The 27,203-nt window shown below is 40.8% G+C and overlaps 1 protein-coding gene across 5 annotated transcripts in view; it reads right to left on the reverse strand.

The window, feature by feature from the left end:
- cacna2d2a (calcium channel, voltage-dependent, alpha 2/delta subunit 2a) overlaps positions 1-27,203 on the reverse strand; it is a 139,399-nt gene that overhangs the window by 18,253 nt on the left and 93,943 nt on the right. For all 5 annotated transcript variants that reach the window (XM_069145263.1, XM_069145254.1, XM_069145279.1 and 2 more), the window contains 7 exons: positions 18,904-19,035; positions 18,622-18,679; positions 6,438-6,488; positions 6,036-6,135; positions 4,411-4,572; positions 3,119-3,229; positions 2,211-2,289 (listed from right to left, as the gene is read on the reverse strand). In XM_069145263.1, the coding sequence (XP_069001364.1) occupies positions 2,211-2,289; positions 3,119-3,229; positions 4,411-4,572; positions 6,036-6,135; positions 6,438-6,488; positions 18,622-18,679; positions 18,904-19,035 (693 nt within the window). The remainder of the gene's footprint in view (positions 1-2,210; positions 2,290-3,118; positions 3,230-4,410; positions 4,573-6,035; positions 6,136-6,437; positions 6,489-18,621; positions 18,680-18,903; positions 19,036-27,203) is intronic.

Genomic DNA, 27,203 nt, shown 5'->3' on the forward strand with positions numbered 1-27,203 from the left:
AGTTAATTTGTGCTGCTAATTTCATGATGTCATTGATTTTACTTCTCTTGTTGATGGCCATCATGAATTTATACGATATTTTAGTGCTAGCTTTGGATTAAAAGCAGCACTTTTGTAGACGTATTAGGATCCCCATTGCAGTATGTCATATTTGTGGCTTTTATCCTCCATTTCACCTGTTTTTTTTTTAAGATAACGTTCTTTTCTGTTTAGGATTTTGTTACACTGTGTGAGAGCACGGAGAAATGGTCTTATTGTCCTCAGAGTCACAGAGAGGTTACTCTCTTCTTAGGATGGGATTGCAGCTCAAGTGAGACAACAGCAAGTATCTCCAAGTGGCCTAGTTGTGTATGTTTGTGCTGGTGGGTGTGTGTTACTGTGGATTGTCAAATGTGTGTATGTCACGGGTGAAGGGTTAGGGCCTGGAAGTGTCAGGGAGCTAGCTCTGTAGGAATGAGATACCAAAGAGTAATAAGCACTGAAGATATGAGAGGACAGCTCCATTGAGGCTGGTGTGTCAACACCATTGTCTTATGCTGGCATAGACTTTAGTACCATGGTAATCACTACAGTCATGAACAGCACAGAGCATGTTGGCACAGAGGCATAATCCTGGACTTTCCCCAGCCTGACAGGGAGATGGCATGGTAATCATCCTGCTACCAGACTCCTCCTGCTAATTAATAACAACTTCTGGGGAGATACTTCTGACGCACTTGGCTCCACTGGCAATAAGCTACTCGGCAGACAACTAAAGCCCTCGTAAAGAAGCTGCTTCAGATAAACTGTAACACTGAGAGACAATATTCAATCAAACCACAAAAGGCAGAAAGGGGACGTGTATTTTGTTACATCTGTGACCACACCCATCAGTGATGTCCTGGAGTACACCTGTACATGGCTGCAGCAAGATAAAACTTTAAACCACGAGAGGCCACAAAAACAAGCACTTTAGGGGTCAGTCTTCAAATAAAAGCATAGAACAAAACTGAGCACAATTCCTGACAATACCACAAAAATGTTAAATAATTGCAAATCTTTTCCATTTAATGCAGTTTTATTTGTTTTAGCCAAAGAAAAATGAAGCCGATTATTTTGAAAAACAAAACATTTGACTGATTGAAGTATAAACTAACTAAAGAACTGAAATAGAAGCCATTTTTATTTATTTATTTATTTTTGATGACAGATTTAATCCTCCTGTGCATGGATGATGACAATCTTGTGCAGGAATGGTTTTGTTGCTCTACTTGTTTCATGCACTTAGCCTTAATTGAAACTCACATGAGTAATAACTTTTGTTGCAGAGGTCAAAGGTAAACTGCCTTTTGTAATGCTGATGTTGCATTTTGATGCCTGCATTTTTTATGTAATCAAGGGAACCTTTTTTGTTTTTGATGAGATTACATTCACTTCACTTTAACTTATAGGCAACCCAATTACTTTAGATGATACTATTTTGAATTATTTAACATTATAGTAACACTGCTCCGCAGTGCACTTTCTTTGGATGTATACTGTTTTTACAGTATATGTTCAAAGTTAAGCAGTGTGGTTTCACAGCTTTACAGGTTCAGTCTGAACTCCCCCGTGGTAACATTGCCTGTAATATGGTCTGTCTATATATATATATATATATATATATATATATATATATATATATATATATATATATATATATATATATATATATATATATATATATATTAGCCCTTTGACAAAAGCACCTTTTGCTCAGTTCATGCTCGTACAGGATCAGGATCCCGATGATTGTGACAGGATTATTATTTCATTTTGTATCAGTATCTAAACAGAGAAATTTGTGTGGGCAAAATACTTTTCTTTTAAGCTCAGTTTATATCTGCTTGTTAACATTACACTCTTTAGACAAATGAACAGACCACATCTACATTGTTGTCAGCTGCTTGGGTGCTTCAAGAACACATGCAACTTGGTCATTTTAAGTCCTTTGGTTTTTTTTCAAGTGTTCCCTTTCATATTAGTATGCACTATATTGTTCAGAGGCATTCAAAGGACGCATGATAGAAATATTAGTCTATCATTAAAGGGCACTCATTGTATTGCTCAAGCACACTTCAGTATGTGGGCTTGAGGAGCCAGGGGTCAAACTAACAACTATGCGACTTTCTGAGGCGCAGCTGCTCCTTGTTACTCTATATTTTACTTAAAAAATGAGCTTATTCACTCACCTTTATTGGCGCACGCTATCCACTGCAAAGGGGTGACATCATAATTATGCTGGCCGACGGAGAAGGTGAAAACACGAACCTGAATGAAGAAAAATATGGAGACAAAAGAGACCAATCACATGAATCAAATGGAAAAAACTATTCAGACAGAATAAAAATGGCCAAAAACCCATCTTTTTGTGAAGGCAATTATCTTTCAAAGTTCCATTTGGATGGCAGTAAGGTCACTGTCACATAACAACTACAATACACAAGTCCTGACTCTGATGAGCCTCCCAGTCAATTCACACTAGTATCTCCATCACAAGACTGCAATGAGAGAGTTGTTAAACTGCAGATTAGTCCTGTATGACAGCAGCTGCCATCAGGGAGCTGGATAGTAATGAATATCAGAATTAATATTGGGGGGGCTGTGAAATGGGGGCATGGAGGAGTGGAAGTGACAACAAGACATGAACAAAGATGCAAACTACTAGAGTATCTACTCGCTGTAATAATATAGGCTCTGATGATAAAGTGGCTAATTGGTCAGCAGGTCAGAGCTGTTAACACCAGCAGTTAAACAACAAAAGAGACAGAAGAAAGAGAGAAAGACAGAGACCGAGATAGAGGAAGAGAGTTGAAGACAGATTAGGAAGATGAAGTACACGCGCACACAAAAACCAAAAACCCAAAAAGCCCAGCCAAGATGGACATGAAGAAAGCTTGGAGAGAACGTTATGTGCACAGATTGGAGTGCTTGGCACTAACTAACTAACACAACTGCCTGTGCTATAATGAGACAATGTCAGTAGAAAAACAGCAGAAACAAGGAGGGAAAAGGGACTCGGTGCAGTTTCTGGACGTGCGTGATCTCTTGGGCTGGCAGAGTTGATCCATAGATAACACCCTTATTGGGGGACACTCACTGTTTTGTTGGGCCAGTTGTACTTCTCGAAGATTTCCTGTGCACGATCCTCTCCGCCATCTGTAAACATCATTATCATCTTATTGCAGTTGGCCTTCGGGGCGCTGCTCTCCTGTGGCACACGAAGAGACAAGAAGAGCAAAGAAAAAAAAAAGGAGACAAAGGAAGGGACACAGGTTATAGAAGAACTGAAGAAGAAAATGATGCTAGGACATAGAAATGCAGTAAATATTTGCTAAAAAAGAAAAAGTGAAGTCTATTTACACAATGAGAAATTGGTATCTATTTGTATGTATTATTCGTTTATATGTATTATTTCCACATTCTATTCTTTTTATCTCCTTCTCCTACATGTTGCAGTAGAGCCATCTAATCCACTCTAAGCTTTCATTCTTAGCATTTCATTATACATTTATAGATTTCTTAGTTGGCAGGCACAAGCTTCCTCATATTAGAATCATTTTAGGATTGCATCTCAAGTATACAACATTATTCTGGTGTCAGATTTGGTCGTCTCAGAAGCATTTTCACAAGCATTTCAGTGCCCCCCCCCGCCTCCTGGCCTGCGCAGCAGCTGCCATTGATATGCGGGCCAGCGGCGTGTCAATCTGACAAGATTCTAATAAAGATAAATAATATTGCAACAATTACATATTTTTTATTGTGCTTCTGCCACCAATCACTGCAGCGAGTCTGCTACAGACAGCGATTAAAGGGGCCTCTTTATTTCTCATTCTGCTGGCAAAAGGGAGGGGGGGAGGGAAGAGTGGGGGCACTTGGCTGTATGCCTCCAAGCCCACCAGAGGAATATAAAGTGTCTGTGGCTGATCTCCTCTGGGCTGCGCTCATCAATCATCCCATCAGAGCCCATTAGGGTGGCAGCCTCCTAAAATACACAGCAGCATACGGAGCTGAGGCAGCACCTGTGCCGAGAGCACGTGGATGCCCGTTGCTGACAGACCTCACCACTGTGCTGGCTGCTGCAAAAGCTAGCGTCGCTCCATCGCAGCAGCAGTTATAATCAGACCTACCTTCAACAATGACAGCGCTCTGGAAATGCCTCATGCAAACCTGAGCCACTTACTGTCAGCATTGTTTTATCACTGTAAATTCAGTTTTATTAACTGGATTAGACAGTAACTCTGACAGGATGTACAAATAATAACATGCTGAAGCTATAGTATGAAGTTCCAGCTTGTAATTTAAGACTTTCTGGAGGCACACAGTTTGTCAGCCACACACAATCAAAGCGCTCTAGGATTGCCTTTCCCTCAAAGGCTTGTTGGCTCTTACATTGAGAAGCTGTTCAAAGGCAAACGTGAAGCCAGATTTGTAATCAGTGGTTCCTTTGGCTTGCATATGCGTGACAGCTTCCTTGAAGATCTTCTTGTTACGAACGTTGGCTTGGACCAAGGTCCTAAAGCATGGAACAACAGCATCTGCCTTTTCATTGAACTAGAGGGAGACATAAGAAGACACACATGGCTGTAAAAACAGTATGCACACTGGCTTGTCTGGTCAAAAACACCTACAAAATTTACTAAATTAAACACGCATCCAACTGTTGGAACACTGTGAATTTCTGTGTTGTCTTTATCATATGTGTGCACAGATCACGGAGGCAGGATGCAGACGTGGGTGTGTGCAGATGTAAGCTGCCCTGCTACTCTCTGGCTGGCAGTAAACACGGGTAATTACAACTTTGCACACAAAGAACAGGTGTACCTGAAACGCTAGTGCAACATACTGAACAGAAACCCAGCCAAGGTAATATCATCTCTCTCATCTCATCCACCAAATTACCCTAAAACGGTGTATATGCATGTGTCCATGTGCGCATGTTTATGTGTGCAGCGCGTATATTTTAGTATTGTATTTTTGTGTGCAGCCGCTGTCTGTAATAGCGCGTTTCAAATATTGTTTCTTCGTGAAGGTCAACTTCAGAATCTACTGACATTTTGAGGAAAGATTGATATAAAATGTTTTGTGTGAGAAAAGCTGACATTTCTAACGGGTTGGTGTTGTCATATTCAAACTTGCAGACAAAAAAAAAAATTAAACAAAAGTATTCAGGGGAACATATTCAACATTCATAATAGTTTTGCTTCTAACAATGCTAATAAATACAGTAACTGTCAAACAAGATGAAGAAAAAATGAATGGTTACATATAATATCTATAATAAATAAATAAAAAAGCCTATCATGCAAACTCTACTACTATAAATAATTACACTGTATAGCCTTTAGAAATGAAGACATAGTTTGTCATAAAGGAGTGTATTGAAGCAAGCGGACACAAAAGATGGTGTTTAACGATTATTTTCAGTTAATTTTTAGTTATTGTGTTTGAAAACAATTCATAGCAAGTTTTTGTAAACCGTCACTTTCTTCATAGGGGAGAAAATCAGATGCGTTCCCACCCAGATTACCATGCTCATTTCTTGCTCTTAGAGCTGGGATTTAGAGGCATTCAGTGGCTAAGAGCAATGGATTATGAAGGATTACTGAAGGGAGTCTACAAACAGAACCACCACACCAAGCCAGTGAATGTGTTTGTGTGTGTGTGTGTGTGACAGTGTGTGCTATCTGTCCTGCAATATGGAATAACGTTAATATTCCCCTACACGTTAGTCCTAATAGAAAACTTGGCAATCAGCACGGAGGGAAAGAGACAGATGGGCACAAAATCCTACACGGACAACGGTGATGCAGGAAGAGCAAATACATTGTAATGAGGGAAGTGCACTGTTTCCACAAGCAAACAACTGGGAGCAGAGAGAGCACACTGTGCCGCTCACTGACTGCCCCGCTTGATTACCACCTGCTTAATGAATACGACAAATATTTGTGTTAATGTCGCTTTCAGGAGTGATTTGTATCATTAATTAAAACCATGGTCTGCAAGCTCCTCCTTACCCTGGCCACATTCACGTAGTCGTCATCTGATAGAGTGTCCAGCATTTCCATTACGGATGTTTTCATGAGCTTCAGAGTGAGTCCGCTGACACTTCCACTCCTGCAGGAAAGAAGCAACGAAGCACTTAAATGCTCATACTGGATATGAACATGTTTTCCTGTACATATATGGGGTACTGGCTTACCAATCTCATCCTCTGACAAAACTACCCCATACGAATTCACAAAATTCAGGTATGTTTTAGAGAGAGATGGTTAAGTTTACTTAAATTAAGGTTAGAAGATGAGTGGCAATCATCCTCCAACTTTCCCCTTTCCTCAGACCAACAGGTGGCACTAGCGCCCTTTGAAGGAGACACATACTCCATCCAGGGGTAAAAGTTGAAAGCGTGACATACTCACACATCCACTATGATGACCATGTCCTTTGGAGACGATGCACCTTGGATATACCTGCACAAAAGACACAAAGACTGGACTTTAATTTGGTCCCATAAGCTCTGAAAATTGCACTGAAGGAAGAAGCCAAAGCCACAATGAGCTGAGCCATGATAATATGAAGCAACCATGGCTGAGCCCACTTAAACTACAGAATACTGAAAGGGCTTATGTGCTTAGAAGAGTTAATAAGTTGTTATATACACTTCAATGTTGGCTACAGCCACTGTCGGCTGACTTCAACAAAGATAGTCCTCTTTACTGAATAACAATGCCTACTTTAAATAATTACTGCATGAGCCAAAGTAATTACTAGTTTATGGTCCAAGTATACAATAACACAATTGGTACAATGGCCTGTGCTGAGCTGTGCAATCCCATAATCACACAAGCCTTCACTGTAGAGATGGCCCTTTTAAAAAAAACAAACATGTAATTTATTGTAATGTGGACTATTAGTACTGATTAACAATTGTGGATCAGCCCAATTACTATTTTTACAAGGGTTGACTTTTTGCGTTAGAACATACTTTTGATATTCAGAGAGTACCACTTCGTTGCTCTTACTTAAATTAGCTTGTTCCCTGTTTATGTTTTGGCACTGTTGATTTCAGTAATGCCACAAGGCCACCAAAGGCTGTGTTAAAGACCAGTTGATTTTTTTTCATTTAATCAAGTGTCACTTAACGGACAGTGGTTTAAAAAAAAAAAAAAAAAGATAATAATTGAATGACAAACAATGACTCGATTTTCCTTAAATATTGATAAATGACCTAAAAAAGATCGCTTAAAACATTTTTTTTTTTTTTTTGCAGTCACGGTATGGTGACTCATACAATCTAATATGCTTTAGATTTAGTCACTTGAAATTTATCTAAACTTGTCGAGCAGCAGCCGGAGTGGTGTTGAACTGTGCTGAGGAGCACCTGTGCTGAGCTAAGTGCTGTCATTTAAATAAGATAGCTGATGTTCTGTTCCTTTGATGACTCATCAGTTGGGCATCAAACACATTATTTACTCTGGCAGTCCCTTTGTTGGGGGGAGGCACAAGCTGCTTAAGACTATTAGGCGTCAGCTGCAAAGCAACTCCTAAAATAAGGCCGTTCCGGGTGTGTGTCTGCCGCGGCAAAGCGTAGGCCCACAAGGCAAAGGCAACTCAGAACTATCTGGCCAGACAACTTGTGTCCTGGAAGAGGCGCACACATTACGTCTGTCCAATGTTGATAGAGGATGACATACGGAGGGAAATAAAAAATCCCCTAAGTCTCTTCCAGTGGCAATTAAATTCACATTTAGCATTGATACAACAAGAGTTGAGATTGATGGACGTTATAGGTTTTTCTGTGGTGCACAGGGAAGGGGGGGATTGGGGGTTTCAAATGTGAGTGCTAGTTTGACATTCTGAGGAGAGAGCAAGCAAGCAGTTAGCAGCCGTCTTAGGCAGAAGCAGAGTAATCATCAGGGGTCTCTTTCTGCTGATTATCAGCGATTCCGCTGAGTGTGGAGAGAAGCCAGCTGCCTGTGGGCCAGAGAGCCTCTTTTTTTATGCTCGGCCAAGCTGATATGGAGGCAGAGCCTAGAAGCCCGGGTAGGCTTCACCACCGCTCCCACAGGTTTTACCGCTCCCACTCACTGGCAGGCGCCACTCCAACCTGCAGAGTGACCCCTGACCCGTCTTGAAGTGACATCTCTAAGCACACTGGCTGGGCTGCCCAAATCCATTTTTCAGACACAGCCTGGGACCCTCTCCGCTGACTACCTGCCTAAAACCCCAGATGGAACAGGGACTCTGCACTGGCACTGCCGATTAACTGAGCATGCCCAGAGTGAACATAGGCAAAATGTATGTGTGTGTAAGAGCGAGAGAGAAGGAGGAGGGAGAATCCAATTATTTTCAATAATAAAGAATGCCACATCAAAGGTAGAACTTCCACAGCTCTCCACAACTGTGTGGCGTATGAAATCAGGTCTGGAACCATGAGGCATATTGGCATGCTTGACTTTTATCAATTTAATTACTGAAATCTTAATTTGAGGCAGTGAGAGGAAGAGGAGGAGAGAGCTGAGACTCCACACAGCGGGAGCTGCTTTCTTTTGAGCGGATGGGGTTTGTGAAAGCGATCATCGATGCAGGACTGAAATGCGGTGAGAATGTGGCCCACGTCTCCACTGCCTCAGGCTCGTAGACGGAGACACCCCGTCTGGAGATTGAAGGAGGGTCATTTGGTGACGGCTGATGCCCACAGACCAACTGCAGGATTTCATTAACTTCTGCGGTCAGTCTATCTCCCATGGAGCAGAATAGTCCTTTAATGGGACTTGAAGTTATTTTGAGGGGGCTAAATGTTAATTATAAGGCAATGCAAACTTCTATTACTCAGTCATTATAGGTCATCTTCAGCTGCAGCAAAGTAAAATCTCACAATGGAGAACTGTGCAAGCTTTGGCCCCCGAATATGCTGAGAAAATATTACTTTCAAGCAGATCCTTTCTCTCTAACTGTGAAAGAGGCAGCATTGATCAGCAGTAATTGGGTTTGAGAGTAATGTGTGAGCAGTGATGGAGTAAGGAAGAGTAGCACATGAGCCAGGATAGCGTCACTCAACACTGGAGCTATAGTGCTGCCATGGCTGATCTTCCACACAGATTGTCTTGGTGTATCAGCACCACTCTCTTTCTCTGCCTATCCATTGCCTGAAGTACAATTGAATTTTCTCTTTGCCTCAGAGCAGAGAACATCAGGATCAGAGAGAGCAGGATGGAGTCAAGGATTTTCAGTCTCCCGACTGATACGTAGTTCCACGGTTCTGACAGATAAAAAAATCATGAATTGAGGCCGGTATCGGTGTATAATTCTCCATATTTTTGACTCATGGATCCAGATGTGTTGTTTCTGCATGGATTCCAGTCAGTAATTACCTCTCAGCTTCTGCCCACTGATGCCATTCTTTCCCTGTCATTACCCAGTCTCCTGCGTGCCAAGGCCAGGTGACAAGCAGATGGGCCTGGCTTGTGCTGAACAGAGCCCTGTCGCCCATTCTGTCCCCCCCCGCGACAAAACCATCAGCCAGCGGACACAACGTCTCAGCTTGTGGCCTTCCTGTCCACTCAGTAAAAGTTATGGTCAATATCTTATCACTGAAACTGAACTGTCGAAATTAGTGACGGTATTTTATTTCAGATGTCATAACTGTATTCCATACGATGTGTCAGTTCTCGTTTACTCTGTAAACAGCTAATTATGGAGGATAAACTAATGTGAAAGCTCTGCTTCCGAGTCCAACCCGTGATGCACAACCAGCCACATTTTAGTTCAGCTTGTTTATACCTGTCCATCACATTCACATTAAATCTCATTAAATATAACAACTGGCCATGCAAGTGCCACTGGTAAAACATAATATAAACAAAACTAAATTTAGATTACGAAGTCTGCATGATTACACAACCATCCATAAAACCACAAACTTGAACATTTTTTTAATTTTTTATTATTATTATGTGACATGTTTCAGTAAGGGAATAATTTTTTTGTCTCGGGTTTTTATGACATAAAAACGTAAATGCATCATTTATAAAGTGTCTTTGTACCCTAAATTTGCTAGTCGCTGCTTCTCAAATATGAAGAATCACTGCTCTGTTTTATATTGTGGTAAAATTAATGTTTTGTTTTTAGACTATTAGTTGTCAAAACCATCAATATGCCAACATTACGTCTGAGAAATGAGCATGTGATGAGCATTTATGGCTAAGTTAATTGGTAACAGAAATAATCATTAGGGAAAGTTTTTGTGCTACATATCACGGACTGTAACAGAAAACATGAGACTTCATGGCAAATTGCAATAAACATACACTTGCTGAGGTTTATGTTTCTTTTAAAAAAAATATTGTGATATATTATTAAGCAAATAAATTGATGTGCCAGTCTGGACACAATGGCCGCAGTGACTTGTATGCCCATAAAAAAAAAAAAAAAAAAAAAAAAAATCCAGAAAGCGTTAACATACATCATTTATGTCGTTGTGTTCATTCCATCACAAATATGTGTGACAATATGTAGAATCAAGATAGGTCTGGATTTGTGTGTGCTCTTTATACTGAGGTGGAACGATGTATCGCTCTGAGTGAGGAGATTAAAGCAACAAATGTCACAGCCACCTCACTCTTGCAACTCACCAACACCAAAACCCCCCATACATCTAAAAGAAATGCATTATACAAGCAATGAACACAATGACATACTCTGCATTGTGGTGATTGTATTTTGCTGCTTTTGTAGCAGTCTGGTAAAAGAATCTCATTGGAGTTCATGAAATAGTTTTATCATGGCACAGTGCTGTAAAATCAATACATTAACTGTGCCGGGGGGAGGGGGGCTAACTCTCTCAGGAGATTGTGTTTATGCACCCTGACCCATTCCGACAAAATGTTGTGCATTACATTTAAATCGGAGGAATTATCTGCTTCACACATTTCAGACACATGCAATAGATACATGTAACATGATCCATTGAGCGGCTTGGGCTCTTTTTATCATGCGACAGTAAAGTGTTGTGCTAAAGTGTGCAGGAAATACTTACTCTATTGTCAAAAATGTGTGTGTAAGCAGTTGTCCCAAAGTCAGTTGATGTTTCAGTATTTTCTAGGCGTGAACTGTGTTTAATGGCTGCATTGTGCCGTACAGTGCTAACACATAACGAGTGGGCAGTATATACAGTACCGTCTGTATTGTGTGCATTTATTGACACAGTAATGTGTGACTTCTCTTCACAGTGAGAGTTTTGATATACATGCATCATGTACAGTAGATGTAAGGAGACTAACCACGGTATAATGGGAAAACTGTATATAACACAGGGAGTGCTTGTGTGAGTGTGCATGCTCCCACATTGTGTGGATTTGTGTTGTGCTGATGGGCTTATTATTTTATGGACTGCTGCTCTCTTAGTGCTCCTGTGGATGTGGAAGCCGAATAAAGATTGAATTAAGATAAAAAAAAAAAATAAAAAAAATATAGGGGGATGGCTCCCAGAGAGCCCGCAGGAGAAAGAGATGTCGTCAGCCGTTTATTTATTCCACTTTCTGTTGATTATTGGAAGTGTTGGTACCGAGATGTACATTTTCATATTTTCGGTCATGTTCAGGAACACGCAACATTTTTCAGTAACATTTGCCAACACTTTCCTTTCTCGGAAAACAAGTGACTACTGAATTAGGCATGCATATTGGTTTGCGTCAGTACCAATTAGTAGTAGACAAATATAAGTCACTGCGCACTGTTACTTTTAGAGATGGAACAAAAAGTGTCCTGCTGCATCTTTACATGTCAGGTCAAACTGAAATGTCAAATTTGGTTATTGGGAGTCTTCTGGGAGAACTGCTTGGTTTTACCTCCAGCAGCAACAATAACACTGGTGTTTCATTTGAATCAGCTTCTACCTGAAGTGGGGTAAAGAGAATGAAAGACGGAGGCAAAGCTCTGGGTATTGGGAATGGTATTTTGGGGAGCCTCAGCTTTTCAGGTTTGACCAGCAGTCATAATATTTATAAAGAGGTTAGATTGACTTTTTGAAGAAATCAATATGTGATATAGCCTACATGCTGTTGTGAACCTGGGAGGTAATGGGATCTTTGTAACGCTTGGCTAACAGGACTCCACGCCTGTCTCTGGTTATTTCTCTCCTCACCCTTTTACTTTTCCCTCTCCTTGCCTCACTTCACCTTCTGCTTCGCTTCCCTTGATAACACGAACAGACATTATAATGGACAAATGTTAATAATTAATGTCAGAGCAATTGGAGACAATTAAGTGTGTTGACTGGACCATTAATTTTCTTGGGGCTGTTGATAGAGTAGCAGAAGGGGAGGAAGCCCATCTGTAGAGGCAGGCGGCCCTAGGATTTTTTTTTTCCTCAGAGAACCACCTGGACGCTCTGGCCAGGTCATCCACGCCACCATCGATCGGTCCCAGTAAAACAAACAGGTCTATTACACAACATGCTGGACAGGGATTCTGGCTGCTACATTTAGTCCTCCTAGAAAATCCCATGTTTGACTGTGGTAGTCTTCTCAGAGATGGCGTGAGTCCAAATGTTACTGAAGTATGTTGCTGCGATTAGATCTGTGTTTTCCACTCGCTTTACTGGTATTTGTGAAGCTGTAGTATCTATCTGGCATATCAGCCTATGTGATCGGATTTATCTGTGAGTTTTTGAGAGGAGAAGAGCAGGGAGGTATGTGGAAGGATGTGGTAGATAGTGTGAGCTTGTCTGGTTTATAATATTTACCGAACATGTATTAAGTCATTTTGCTAAAAAAAAATGTCCAAAATATTATCACCACCACATTTAAACTTTATGAATTTTTCTGACTCCGGGAGGCCCGTATTTTTGTTTTAGCAATGATGATTGGTAAAATGGACATTGGCAATGTACATTTGATCAGCACAATTTCTGTCCTGTTTTGTGCTTTGACGTCTTTCAGCCAGTAGCATACGACCAAACCTGCTAGTGCTTCTGCCATTGGAAAAGCACATCCATACTGTAAAATCTTAGACAAGGCCTCCACAACCATGTCTGAAAACAGTTCAGTCAGACAACTCGCGTTTGAAATGTTTATTTCAACATCAGAAGATATTTTGAGTTTGACGTTTAGGCTCCGGATTCATCACTCCCCATAGATGGCATTACACAGATATATTTGGGGAGTGATGGGCAAATATGTTAACACCCCCTCCCCCCCCCCCCCCCCCCCCCCACCAACCCACCGCAGTCTGTAGGTGGGTGCTGGTGGGCCTGAGCCAAATGGCAGCAGAACTGACGCAGGCAGCAGTGTTGTTGACAGGCAGAAAGGGGGAGATGAGAAATTTCCCAGCTTAAATAGACCGCCAAATTTGGAGGTTGTGTGTCAGATGATTATGGAGTGTGAGCATGTCACATGATGCAGAGCGGAGCAGCTCGGGTTGACTGCCTGAACGACCCCACAGGCGTCGCTCCATTTGTTTGCTTAAAAAACATAGCTGCAATATTAGTATAGTTTATATTTTCTCACACAAGAGTGATGGAAAAATCAAATTTCAAATTAACTTTAATGCCACATAAATGCATAAATTGTGGTCTTTATAGCATCCGTAAGCCCTAAGTAAATGCTCATGTTATTATTTGTGCAACTGTCCCCGTGACGGCTGCTGCTATCTGCTGCTGTCACAGACAGGCTTACCTCACCCCCGTGGACTGTTTTTGTAAAGTGCGTGATTGGCCGACCTCTCCGGAGAATGTCAGTCGGGGAGACAGCACGTTAGACTATAATCACACAAGTCTGACCTGACATATCATGACACTCCCTGCCATGGCCCCGCCACTCAGCACGGCTGGGCACAAGTTGCTAAGCAACAGGCTGCAGGAATGCCTAAGACTCCAGCATGAGGAAAAACTCCACAGAAATGACAGTGGCAAACATGGAGGACCGGGGGGGGGGGGGGGTGTGTGACAGGGTGTTTCTCTGCTCAAAAATACACCTCTTCCCGTGTCTAACCTTGTCACACATGCAGCTGCCGCTCAGCAGTCCACCTCATCCTTCTCATCCCTTGTTCCTTCCTGTCTGCGGGAAGAGTCCCCCAGTCACAACATGTGTACGAAAATTAAACTCCGGTCTACTACAGGTATTGCACTGACAGATCAGCGACAGGAACACCGTTTTAACTTGTCCTGCTACACTATGGGCCTGATTAAACTAAAGATTTGTGTGTGTAAAAAAATCACGTGCAAACTCCACACCACCCGCAAAAACATGTCCAAGTTGATCTACTAACGACGTGCAGTGAGGATGGCGTCTTTCAAACGTGCAACTTATCACACGTTGTCCATTTTGCTGGTTTGCCTGAACGCATATGTAATATTGGGCGTTTCTACTTGAAGTTGCAAAATACTGGGAGAGAACATGCAAATACGTACATCTAGCACCCGCAACGATATTTACCAAACCTGACGGTAGAAATAGGAGAAGTGATTGCGTGTTTATTTTAGTACGACTGAAAGGAACGTATTAATCAGAAGCGCAAATCAGCAGAGACGGCTGCTCTTATTGTGGTGAGAAGGAGACGCAGGGAAACCAAGGAATACGTAGAGAACGTGGTTTTACATTTCTGTGATGCCAGAGTAAAACAAATATTCAGACATATCTATCCAGCGATGACATTTCTGAGTTATTGAATGAAGTGAATGATGATTGACAGCCAACAACAAGGAGGAGCCACAAAATACTAGCAATTAAAAAAACTTCTTACGACTCAGTACTTTCCCGCCTTTGGGTCATTCCAGCGTATCGCTGCTTGGATATCCCAGTCCCGTTCTTCAGTTGTGCCGTCACAGGTCCTGAATGTGTCCCACAGAATTCCCTGGTCGCTTCGTACGGTTCACGAGCGCTCGCGAGGCACCGAATGAAACTAATTCACCTGCTCATCAAATAAAGAGCTGAACCTGCTACTCGGTGTTTGTTAGAGGATCCCATCCACTGTCCCTTCTCTTTTATCTAATTGTTCCTCTACATCTGTTTTTATGTGAAACACTGCATGTAATTATCTTGCTGTTAAGCACTTTGAGCTGCATTTCTTGTATGAAAGGTGCTATACAAATAAAGTTTATCATTATTATTATTTGCAGACGTTTTATTATATGCCATTTTTCTTCTTTTTTTTTTTCCGCCTAGTATCTTGCCATCTTCTCATAATTTCATCTATTGATGTATTTGTTTTTCCCACGGCATTGACTTCCTCGCTGATAATCTATAGGCTGTGGCGTTTTGTTGTTGTTATATTAATATTCATTAATTTAAATGAGATCAGATTTCCTTTAGCTTTAGCGGTCGTTCTGTCAGAACGGCTGGAATCACATCATTTAACGCATGCAAATACCTCATTTAAATAGATCGATTTGCACCTGATATCCAAGACGCAATTACTTTTAGCAAATAAACTGCAAAACGGGTGCAAAATAAATGTGCAAACTTTTGGAATAAACACGCAATTTATTAGCCTTTATTTGTTTATTTTTTGTGTGTAAATCAGGCCCTTTGTCTTGTGTTTTTTTCAGAATTTAACATGTTTACAGCGCTGCTACTGTGACAGTGCAGCACGAAGGAAACTTCTGTCTGGTGTTAATTAAGTTGTGAGGCAACACTTTGTTAGTCTCATGGTTGTAAAAATGTTAAGGCGATTCACATTTTTTGCTGGTTCACAAGAGCAAGGTCAGCCTGATGAACACAAATGTCTGTCACACCCTCTTGTTTTTCATACAAGGTCGCTACATACTAGGCTTTGATCTAGTCTTGTTTCATTAAAGGGGAGAATCTCTGATCTAAAAGCAAACAGAATGGTCTTTTAATCCACAGCTGACAGCACATCCAAAACTTTCTACTGAAAGGACGTAAACTTTTTAATGTATTTGAATCTTGTATTTGTTTATGTCCTGTTGTTTGGGTGGTACCGTTTAAGAATGCTGTTATAATACTGATTTATGTTGTTTTTTTCTCTGCGGTTATATTCTATAATTATTTCTTATGCTTTATTTTAGTCAGTACTGCTTGATTAAGATGGGAGCAGTTTAATTGCCATGTCTTTATGGATGAGTAAATTGAGCCGTGAAACTTTCCTGAACCTTTAAACTCCACTTGCACATTATTTTAAATTTATTTTACAACTGAGGATCACTGCGTTCATTCTTTGTCCGACCGACTAACATTTCAGGACTGCATATTTGGGATGTTGAGTTTCATACAAAGTTTCACACAATAGAAGGTTTCATTTGCACATGTTTGTTCAATCTGAGCTTGTTGACTTCATCTGCCGGCCTGACCTGACCTCAAACAGCCACTCAGGTTGAGCTGGACGAAGACAGAGATGGAAAATGGGGTCAGGTCTAATCAACACTGCTGTCATGATTATGTCTAGTTCACTCCAAGCTGTAACCAGGCAACAGGCAGGGCTGTCACAAAGCCGATGTGACAGTGGCAGGTAGACTCAGAGTTGAAGGGTGGACAGGAAGCTTGGGTGGGTGGGTGAAGGTGGTGTTTGGACCAACGCAGCCTAGATCTGTCCAGCTCGTTCCACTGGGCAGGTATCAGATGTTGCAAAGGCTAAGGTGGCCACTTTAAACTAAACATAAGCCCCTATTTTGTTTTCTAATGTATTGTATTACTTACAGGGATAAATTTGGGTCAGGAAAACAGTTTGATCTCATTCCATGAAACAATATCTTTTCTTTTTGCTCCAGGCTGGAGAGAGTACAGGAAGTGTACAGGAGAGAAAAGACGGCAGAGGAATCTTAATGCAGGCTGGATTTAAAAGTTAAAGCATTTCTTTTGTGCATGTGGCTGCATTCACAAAGCCCTCTGAGGTGCAGACGTGCTTTATGCCTGTTAGGAAAATGATGCCCTTTTTAAAACCTGTTTCGTATAAAAGGATTTGTCAGAAGCATTTTTGTAACAACTGCATTGATGCATTAAGTATGCTACTTTGTGGTTTTTACATTGGTTGTGACTGCTACATTAATGTCAAACTTAAAAATTCAACACTTCCCTCTCACATCATACTGAAAGTTGGCCTAAGTTTAGTTTGTTGAAAGAAAATCCAAATTAGTAAATTACAACATTACTTAGAAAGTTAGTACATCTAGGGCCTGATTTATTAAGATCTCAAATAAAGGGTACTAAATTGCGTGTTTAGTCCGAAAGTTTGCACATTTATTTTGCACCCATTTTGCGGGTGATGTACTAAAAGTAATTGCGCCTTGGATATCAGGTGCAAATCGATCTATTTAAATGAGGTATTTGCATGTGTTAAAGTGATTCCAGCTGTTCTGACAGAACGACCGCTAAAGCTTAAGGAAATCTGATCGCATTTAAATGAATAAATATTAATATAACAAGAACAAAACACTATAGCCTATAGGAGACTATCAGCGAAGAAGTCAATGCCGTGGGAAAAACTAAAGGATCAATAGATGAAATTATGAGAAGATGGCAAGATATTAGGTGAAAAAAACAACAACCCCGGCTTATATTAAAATGTCAGAAAATAAAACAGGAGGAACGGTGGATGAGATCCTCGAACAAACTCGAATCAGCAGGTCCAGATCTTTCTGTGATGAGCAGGTGACTTTTCATAAAGTGCCTCGCGAGTGCTCGTGAGCCGTATGAAGCGACCAGTGAATTCTGTGGGACACATTAAGGACCTGTGACGGCACACCTGAAAAACGGGACTGGGATATCCAAGCAGCGATACGCTGGAATGACCCAAAGGCAGGAAAGTACTGAGTCGTACAAAGTTTTTTTTTAATTGCTAGTATGTCGTGGCTCCTCCTTGTTGTTGGCTGTCAATCATCATTCACTTCATTCAATAACTCAGAAATGTCATCGCTGGACAGATATGTCTGAATATTTTTTTACTCTGGCATCACAGAAATGTAAAACCACGTTCTCTACGTATTCCTTGGTTTCCCTGCGCCTCCTTCTCACCACAATAAGAGCAGCCGTCTCTGCTGATGATCATCTGATTAATACGTTCCTTTCAGTCGTACTAAAATAAACACGCAATCACTTCTCCTATTTCTACCGTCAGGTTTAGTAAATATCGTTGCGGGTGCTAAATGTATGTATTTGCATGTTCTCTCCCAGTATTTTGCAACTTCAAGTAGAAACGCCCAATATTACATATGCGTTCAGGCAAACCAGCAAAATGGACAACGTGTGTTAAATTGTCCATTGCACATTTGAAAGACGCCATCCTCACTGCACGTCGTTCGTAAAACGGTTTGAAAAAATGTTTGCGGGTGGTGTGGAGGTTGCACGTGATTTTACACACGCAAACCTTTAGTAAATCAGCCCCCAGAGTCAAAGGACAATACCAGCGTAAATTTTTGCGAACACCTCTTCGATTCCTAAAGATGTAAAATGTGCCAGTTGGAAAAAAAAAAAAAAAAAGCCTCTGAAAAATGTCTTAAATGTTCAGAAATGATAAGGCAGCAATTTTCATCTTCTTTACAAAATGGCCATCAGGGATTAGCAGTAGCAGTGCACATTTTTTTTAATTAAATTTATTTTCAGACTAAACCCCTTTTGATGCCAGGGTGTCTATAAAGACAGCACTCACCATGGTCTTCTGCGGACATCGTACAGGTCAATCTTGTTGGGTGCCCTCCATGGAGTGGCTGGAGAGAGCAAGAAAATAAATTATAGGCTGTACAGTGGACTATAGGATATTTCAGATCAGATTAGATCAAAGTAATCATAATTTCATTCGGTCTATCGAGTTACCAATACAGCCATCTGATAAGAGATTGCCAATGTTCTGCAGCTGAGGATCCCTAGGGTCAATTTAGACTTTATCTTGCCGTTATAGGGCAGACTGGTGACTCAGTAGCCTGCGGCCTACCTGGGTAGTATCGTGTCACTCCTGTGGCACTGCCAAACACCTGCCAGCGCAGAGAGTTGTCCTCCCGACGGTTCTCGATGAAGACCCTCTCCAGCGCCTGGGTCCAGTTTAATTCATTTAGGATGACAGGGGCTATCGAAAAACACACAAACAGAAACATATGCAGTAAGACTCACGATAGTAAATTAGAACATACTTTCATCTAGACTTTAATATCCCCAAGTATTCCAAAGTTCTTTGTGATTTTGGCAGCAAGGACACTTTTCATTCAAGTTTTTGATAAACAAGGCCCTCTTGCAATGAGCACAATTCAGAATATGCTCCTGATTATATAAAGTGACAAAAATGGAAAAAAAAAAATTGCAAATGAGCTGCTGATTATTTGCCATAGTCCCTCAAAGTAAAAAACTACAGGCGGAGAAAATAGTTTTTATAATCCGATTTTTGTATTAGTTTATTTTTCCACCTGTTTTTTTCAATATTCAAAGTAAACACTTTTTTTTCATTAACTAATTAAAAAGCAGAAATAACAAGCTGTCAATATGGTGCACCTAAAACATCACACCAGGTTTTCTCAGTTACTAACACAAAGGTCAGATCTCTTTGCTGAACAACCTTGTACGTGCCTGCCGAACTAAACTAAGTCCATAAGAATGGATGTATGCAGGCAGCTCGGCCGGTGGTAGCCGTCTGAGCACGGCACTCGTCTTATCTGGGTGATCTCTGTGCAGTGCAGAGGACAAATCTGAGATGACTTTAGAGGAGGTCACAGGGTATGTCACTCGCAGCATGTGGAGGAAGAAGCCACCACTGAATTCTTGATAGCAGAGTAATGTACGTATTTCTGCGAATGAGTGGGCGTGTTAGTGGGTTTGTGGGTGCTTGTTTATTGGGAGAGGAGAAAGGGGTGAAATAGAAAAAAATACTGCTTTGGTTGTGGAGGCACGGCCAAATGCATCAATGTGTGTGTTTTGAGTTAAAGCGTAAGGTCATAGCAGATTTACGTTTGTCGAAAGAAACATTAATCATCGAGTCAACAATAAGTGGAATAACTCGCTGCAGGTGGTGGTGGAATAGAACAACTACTGCATCAACATGTGTCTCTTTTTTTTATGCTTCATTCTTTTGTAACTTATGCAGTATTTGTGCTGTCATTTTTCTTCCACTTGTGATCTGAATTATAATTTCTATTCTTACATATTTTTACGACATGACACAATATGCATTTACACGCACACACACATACAAATGAACCAAAACTGCTTTCAGTCTGTGTTTAATAGCGAGGCTGAAGTCAGAAGATGGGGAGTGCAATCAGAGGTTTAATAGCCACCTGATTAAAGAGGAAACAAGACGAGGCGCTGAGCTGAAAAGAACTTCACTCGCTCCTCTGATTTAATTACTCAGCCAACCAAAGCTAGATAAGCCTCTGAACCGACAAGTCCAGCTTCTCCTCAACCCCTCGTTTGAATTTCACACAAATAAACGATCATTATCCACTTTTCCCATGTTTTTCAATTACTGCTCAGTCTTTGACGAGCTGTCACTTTCGAGGTAAGAAGTGTGACACTAAACTTCCCTGATCCACTGCTCACCTCCTTTACTGTAAGCGGGGAGATTTAGAATATTCCCAATGACACAACATTACCTAAAAACATAGTGTTTTTGTTTTTTCACCTGAAAGCTTCATTTTATCAAGCCCAATTCTTTTAAAAATTGCAGAAGCTAAGTATTATTACTCTCTTGCATCCTGTAAAAGAAATGCATGGGAACAAACAGACACACACACACACACACACACACACACACACACACACACACACACACACACACACACACACACACACACACCGCAAACACCAGCACTAAGCAGTGTCTGGAGGATGGGAGTATATGAAAGCCAAATTGCTGCCATCACCAAAGGGAGCTCCTTGACATGCTTTTTTTCAAATTCATAGACATAAACACAAAGGAAGAATGGAGGAGCCCTACAAATGGGCATAAATATAAAAACCCATTCGGGGAGGGGAGTGATTGATGGAAAGAAACAGAAATTAACACGAGTGAGTGGCTGCTTTCACAGCAAGGAAAAAGGCAATTTCTCGCCCATGAGGGCAGAATAGGAAAAAAAACACACACAACAAACTTCACTTTAAAATACTAAATTGAAAATGAAAGAATCTCATACATGATTTAGGTCAGAGAACTGATTTGTTTGGTGTGTTTTCATGTTATATAACAAATGTCAGATCACCTTTGTGGTACAAGTTGTTAACCGTCGTTTTTGTAAGATGGAGTAATCAGGAAACCTGCAACTTCACCATCATTTGAAAACACAATATTTGATTTAGCCGAAGCCAGCATTTTCTGTATTATCTAATGCTTTGTCAGCTTTTTGTTGTGCGCTTATTTGATGATTCATTCAGGAAGGATGCATCCCAGTTACATGTCTGCTACAAAATTAATTGCATTGTACCAGATTTAGAAAGTGAAAGATCTTTCTGTTCTATTTCTCCTAACACTGTGTTTACATTTGCCAAGAGCCCAGATGGTATGAACAACCAGAAAGATCAAACTTGTGAGAGAAATTAGTGAGACTCTTAAATCTATGACATTTTGATCATGAATTTTTCAGCCTTGCTGTAATCACCTCCATGAATCTGAAGCATCCGAGTGAGACCGGTGGCTATATTTCACTGATGTTTGTGTGGAGATTATCAAAGAACCAAACCACGGTTTTCAATTTCATCTGGGCCGTGCAATACTCCATGGTCAAAGAGCCATCTGATTAATGTATAAAACGTATTATCCTTTAAGCATGAGCATGAGCTGTGAAGTCCTGGGTGCTCTTATCTGGAGAGACGCTCGGTCTGTAATGATAGCTGTCCCAGCAAGGCCAAGGGCAAAGAGACATCCTGTGACCTCTGTTTAAAACTAGCTCCATCTCAGCTACCTTGACTAACATCAAGGTATTAACCAAACTCTGGCTATATGCAAGAAGGATTTCTCCACACACACACACACACACACACACACACACACACACACACACACACACACACACACACACACACACTATTTATTACTTACAACTACTTACACACATGTAACCAAGCTAATTCAGCAGCTGTGATGTGACTGCTATGTTTTCTGAATGTGCGCATCTATGATGTTCAGTTGTACCCGTGTGTCTTTATTCACACTTCAGTGGTCAGTCTGGGTCTTTTAGGGAAGAGTGATAAAGAGACAGAGCAGGGTGCATGAACATTTATGCTGCCAGCTAAAACATACAGGAGCCACCTCTACTGTCAGGCCAATTCTGTAAACACGCGCACGCGCGCGCGCACACACACACACACACACACACACACACACACACACCACACACACACTGTGTTTTAATATGTGTGTGTGTGTGTGTGTATAACACACATCTGCAGGTGATATCTGCAGAAAGAAACAGGCACATCACAGATAAGAGAACACAGCAAACTAATTCTCTTTGATTTATTCAGTTAGGATATGCTGTGACTTCTCTGGACAGTTGATAAAAAGACAAATTTCCCCTGGGGGGTAAATATGCTCGCACAGGCAGACAGGGCCTAAGAGCGCTGTGTTGGTCTCATCTTTCACATGAAATGCGCCTCTCTCTCCGATATCTTTAAAAGGTAATTCATCAGCGCACCGTTCCCCTGACATTTAGAGCACCCTTGGCTTTGCCCCTTTATGGAGCAAGACTGCACACCAAGTAGGGAAACAATTATGAGTGGGATTTATGGAGCATCTATGTGTGAGATCATTCCTCAACTCCCCCCCTCCCCACACCACCACCACCATCCTACGACCCCCACCCACCCAACCTCACATACACACATTATTCACATTGATGTACCTGAGATAAAGAGACATCCAAACCGATCAGTGCCTTATGCCGTGTATTAATCCAACATTATAGAAATTAGTACGTGCCTTTACTGTACACACAGAGCAGGAAAAAAAAGGCACAGCAGCCTGTAATATATCATGATAGAACACAAGTGGTCCCCTCGTAAGAAATCCATAATGGTAATGGAGCTAAACCTATTAACTGAGTCCCTTTGAAGAGTCATAACCATTAAAGCTGTCATCGCTATAAAGCATTTACATATTCTCTGTTTTATATAGTAATCAAGTGATAGCGGTGTAGCTCAGTCTTTGGCATATAGATGCATACACATTGAAAGTAGACAGGCTGGGTAACACAGTCATGGACAGTTTATTTTTAATTTTAATGGCTCAATATCTAAAAAACGTACCTGTTAATTTGAGTCATCTCATTTTGAATTGTTTATTTCAAGCACTGTGTGTTCAGGTAATGCACTAAATAAGAGATTGTTAGAATCAGAGCACCCTGCTTACAAAAACATGTTTTCTCACTCTTGTGGTGTTCAGCTATGCAAAGTGTTGGATAGGTTTGTTTTAATTTTGAGACATCCACCTCTCAAACAGTTGAGGTGAATGCAGTTTTGTTTGTGGTGCTCACTGCGTTGAAGAGTGACATTTACAAAATTCAACAATGTAGTTTAGGCAACACGGTTCCAGTAAGTCTGGACAATTTGAAGACCTTACGGTGAACAGTTTTAATGAAAACTAATTCTACGGGAAGTAAGAAAATATATTTTTGAGTGAAAACAATCAGTTTCCAAAAGTTCAAGGTCAATACAGACTAGCATTTCTAATTCCTCAGCATGTACCATCGTCTTCTCTTTCTCTCTGGATTGTCAACCCAATTCGCTCTCCATCTCTCCGCCCTCTGTCCTGTTTCTTCCCCGTCTCTCCTTCTTTCCTCCGGGACTGATTTTGTGGCCTGGCTGAGTGTTAAAGAGCCTGAACCTTAAACCTTTCATCCTGCAGAGGAAGCAGCAGCAACAGGAACTGGCAGCCTCTCACAAATCCAGACAAGCTAAAACAAGGTCTGATTCTTTGCACAGGGAAAAAAAAAAGGTCTTTTTGTAGCTTTGGGTGAGAAAAATAACACCAAGAAGACACTCTACAACCTAATTTGTATTCTTTGCATTTCACAAGACAGTCTTCAGAGGATTTTTTTCTGCAAGTGAAACAGCAGTATTGACTAAATATAATTAAAATTCATGTGAGGGGTCCAAACAATTTCACTCAGGAATAGTATTTAGTGTAAGTGTATTCCTTATTGAGGACCTCAGTTTTGCTAAATAGTAGTCTCAGACTGTGAAGGCAGGGAGACAAAGAGAAATTTATCTGAGGAGGGATGATTATTCAAATACAGAATAAGACAGAAGGGAGAGATTTCACCATACCTCCAGAGTGCTCCTCCAAATACTTTTTCTAATTAAAGAAGAGCAGTAAATAACAAACACATGAAATGTAATTTGTGAGCCTGGTGGTGAGTGAAGTGGAGTTTGCTGTGCTGACTGTTCTAATTAGTGTGCGGGTAAATGATAGTGCCCCTTCACTGGGCACACACTATAGGGGTTGAATGGGTGAGGGGCCGAGAGAGAGAGAGAGATGAAGTCTGTGAAGTCGAGAGGGAAAGAAATACAGCCCGCAGTGTTTATATTGTCTTTCTTCTCTTTTGGTTTAACTTTAAATCCCTTTTCTCTATTTTATTTTACTTTCTCTCTCTTTTTTTTTCTCCCACAAATCACTTTTGCTTTTTTTCCACACATTTAAATCGGGTTTGATGTTGAGAGGGACTGAGTTGATCTCCAGCGTGGCGTGAGTTGGTTGACAGGGAAGCTTCCCCTACTGGAGGGAACCTGGGGCGTGTGAAACGAATACAGACTGCATGTACTGTACGTGCACTAACATGCACACGCACACTTTCTCACTCAATGACAAAGACGACATTTTACATTTAGCTGAGGCAAATCTCAAGATTCATGGCATATTACTTTAAGAAGACAAATGTGACTTTTTATTATAGAAATCTAGGAGAAGAGCACTTACTGAAGTGGGCACATGCCCTAATTGGAGCCAAGGCACATAATACGACTATGGAACAAAGCATAATACTCATTCCTGCCATTATAATTTTCTCTTCCTTTTGTGAACAGACCTGAGTCTGTCTATCAAAGTTGTCCTTTGTACCTCCAGTAGCTTTGGAGTTGACTGTCCAGATCCATTTTAAACAAGGTGAGATACATCAGAGGCTGCTTCACTCAAGTGAAACCTGGCAGATGCAAATCGTTCTCTTCTTTTCAAATCTCAAACAACACAGCGTCAACTCTCTATCTGCTGTATCTGTTGCACTCAGTTTTCTGCTGAACATTACACACTGTGCAATTTGCTCTTTACAGAGGTGAACTGGAGGATTGTTTTGCTCACAGCTTCCCAGAGGGGATCCAACTACACACAGAGAGAGCTGCAGCAAAGTAGGAGCAAACTTTCAAAGGGCAGGGAGTACAAGCTTGTTGCTGCTTTAATTCGTAATTAAGGAATTTTTTTCCTCTCTTGTAAAATAAAATCTCATGACTATTTTAATATTTAATACATTTCTGCTGACCACTCGACAAAGCATACTATTTTTCCTTCATTTTCTTACTTGCTTTAGACAGGTGCTTCACAATGGTAAGCATTATATTGCATTTTTGGGGGGGATGAAGTACAAATTATGTCACGTGCCAATGCAGCAGCAGGAATGGATCAAATTATTCCTTGTTGTTCACTTAAGGCAAAAAAAAATGTCTCGGAACCAAATGGGAGACAGTAAAAGTTGGCGACTGGCTGGTTCGTGGCGCATTAGGCATCTAAAAAGCCAGATATGTCCCCAAGGAGTTGAGAAATACCAAATAGAAAAGCTTATATTGTGCATATGTGCTGCATGTGTAAATATATTAATATTTGCGGACAAGTTCACCACATAAACTTAAAAGGTGACCACATCACTGTTGTGCTGACCATATTTATCCCACGGTACCCATAGTGCATAAAAGAAATAAGTTATTTCAGGTTCACAGGAGAGTCATGCAAACCAGTTGCAGCAAAAAGGTAAAAAAAATCCCTCCTGAAAAATCCATGCTTTGGAAAATGTTGAAGAAATGTTGCACAAACCTGATAAATCTAAAAAAAAAAGTGGTGACGAGAACAAGTTGACAGCCAAGTTTAGGAAGGGTGGTAAAAATGGTTGTAGTGTGTGTGTGTGTGTGTGTGTGTGTGTGTGTGTGTGTGTGCGTGCGTGCGTGTAGGATGGGTTGGGTGGGTTAATCGTCCCATGCAAAACATTTAAGCTCCGCTCTTTCATCTGCACACAGTTAGCCAGTTGTAACCCTTCATTTCTGATAACCAAGTTTCAAACTGTGGCAGACTACAATAGCAAAAATGACAAAATGACATTAGGCTGCTGGAAAAGAAGCTGCATGCTGCGGATTAAAACTTCAAATTTAATGAAAGGACTTCCCATATTCAATGGTGGTTTCCTTTATTCCCTGCTGGGAACAGTGGTTGCTTATTCTCATACAAACACTAATGTATTCCTACAATATGCGTACACTATACACACAGAATGACTACCTCTAAAAAAAAAGCCTCATATATAACTTTCTATATTTGCAATATGTCATAATGTACATGCAACTGCAGAATGACCCAATTTGGCTTAGTATCATAGTAGGAGCTCTGTCCAATTACCAGCGACATTCAACTGAATCTACAAAATAGTCACCCAAGAACAATTTGTGTATTCCCTCACTGTTTTGATACTTATTTTTTTTCTGACTATTTTAAAGATTATATTCTCTGAGCCATTTCTCCACAATTATTCAGCAAATCCCTGCGCGTTCATCACCATTTCTGTAATATTTACTGGGAGAATAAAAACCTGTTCCTGTTTGGACGACACCACCCACATCAATTTATTCCTCTGTGGCAGGGTTTTGATGTCCATTTTGTAATAAGCAATGATAATTAGAAGAAAACTGTATGAATGTTTGACCTAAGCTAATTAGAAAGTTTGCAGACTTGGCAGCAGGAATCAGCAGTGGGATAATGAATCATAAAATGGTTCATTACTGCGCTCAGGGAACACTCTCAATCTCAATAAACGGACATGGGGCCTAGCAGACAAATCAAACCAAGACGCATACATCGCCTCATTTAGCTGCTGAAAGGATCACAATAAAAAAAAAAAGGGGGAAAAAAGAAAATGGTTTTTTTTTGTTGCACAAAATGGTTTCTATTATTGAAGTATCTTTTTTTCCTGTCCTCTCACCCCTTTTCTTTCTATCTGTCCTTCTATCTGTGCCTCTCTCTTAGACCAGATCCAAGGACACCCATTCTTATTTTTA

Source organism: Embiotoca jacksoni, unplaced genomic scaffold, assembly GCF_022577435.1.
Source record: "Embiotoca jacksoni isolate LCO1_2020_lvr unplaced genomic scaffold, fEmbJac1.0.p SCAF_1, whole genome shotgun sequence".
NCBI classification, from domain to species: Eukaryota; Metazoa; Chordata; class Actinopteri; family Embiotocidae; genus Embiotoca; species Embiotoca jacksoni.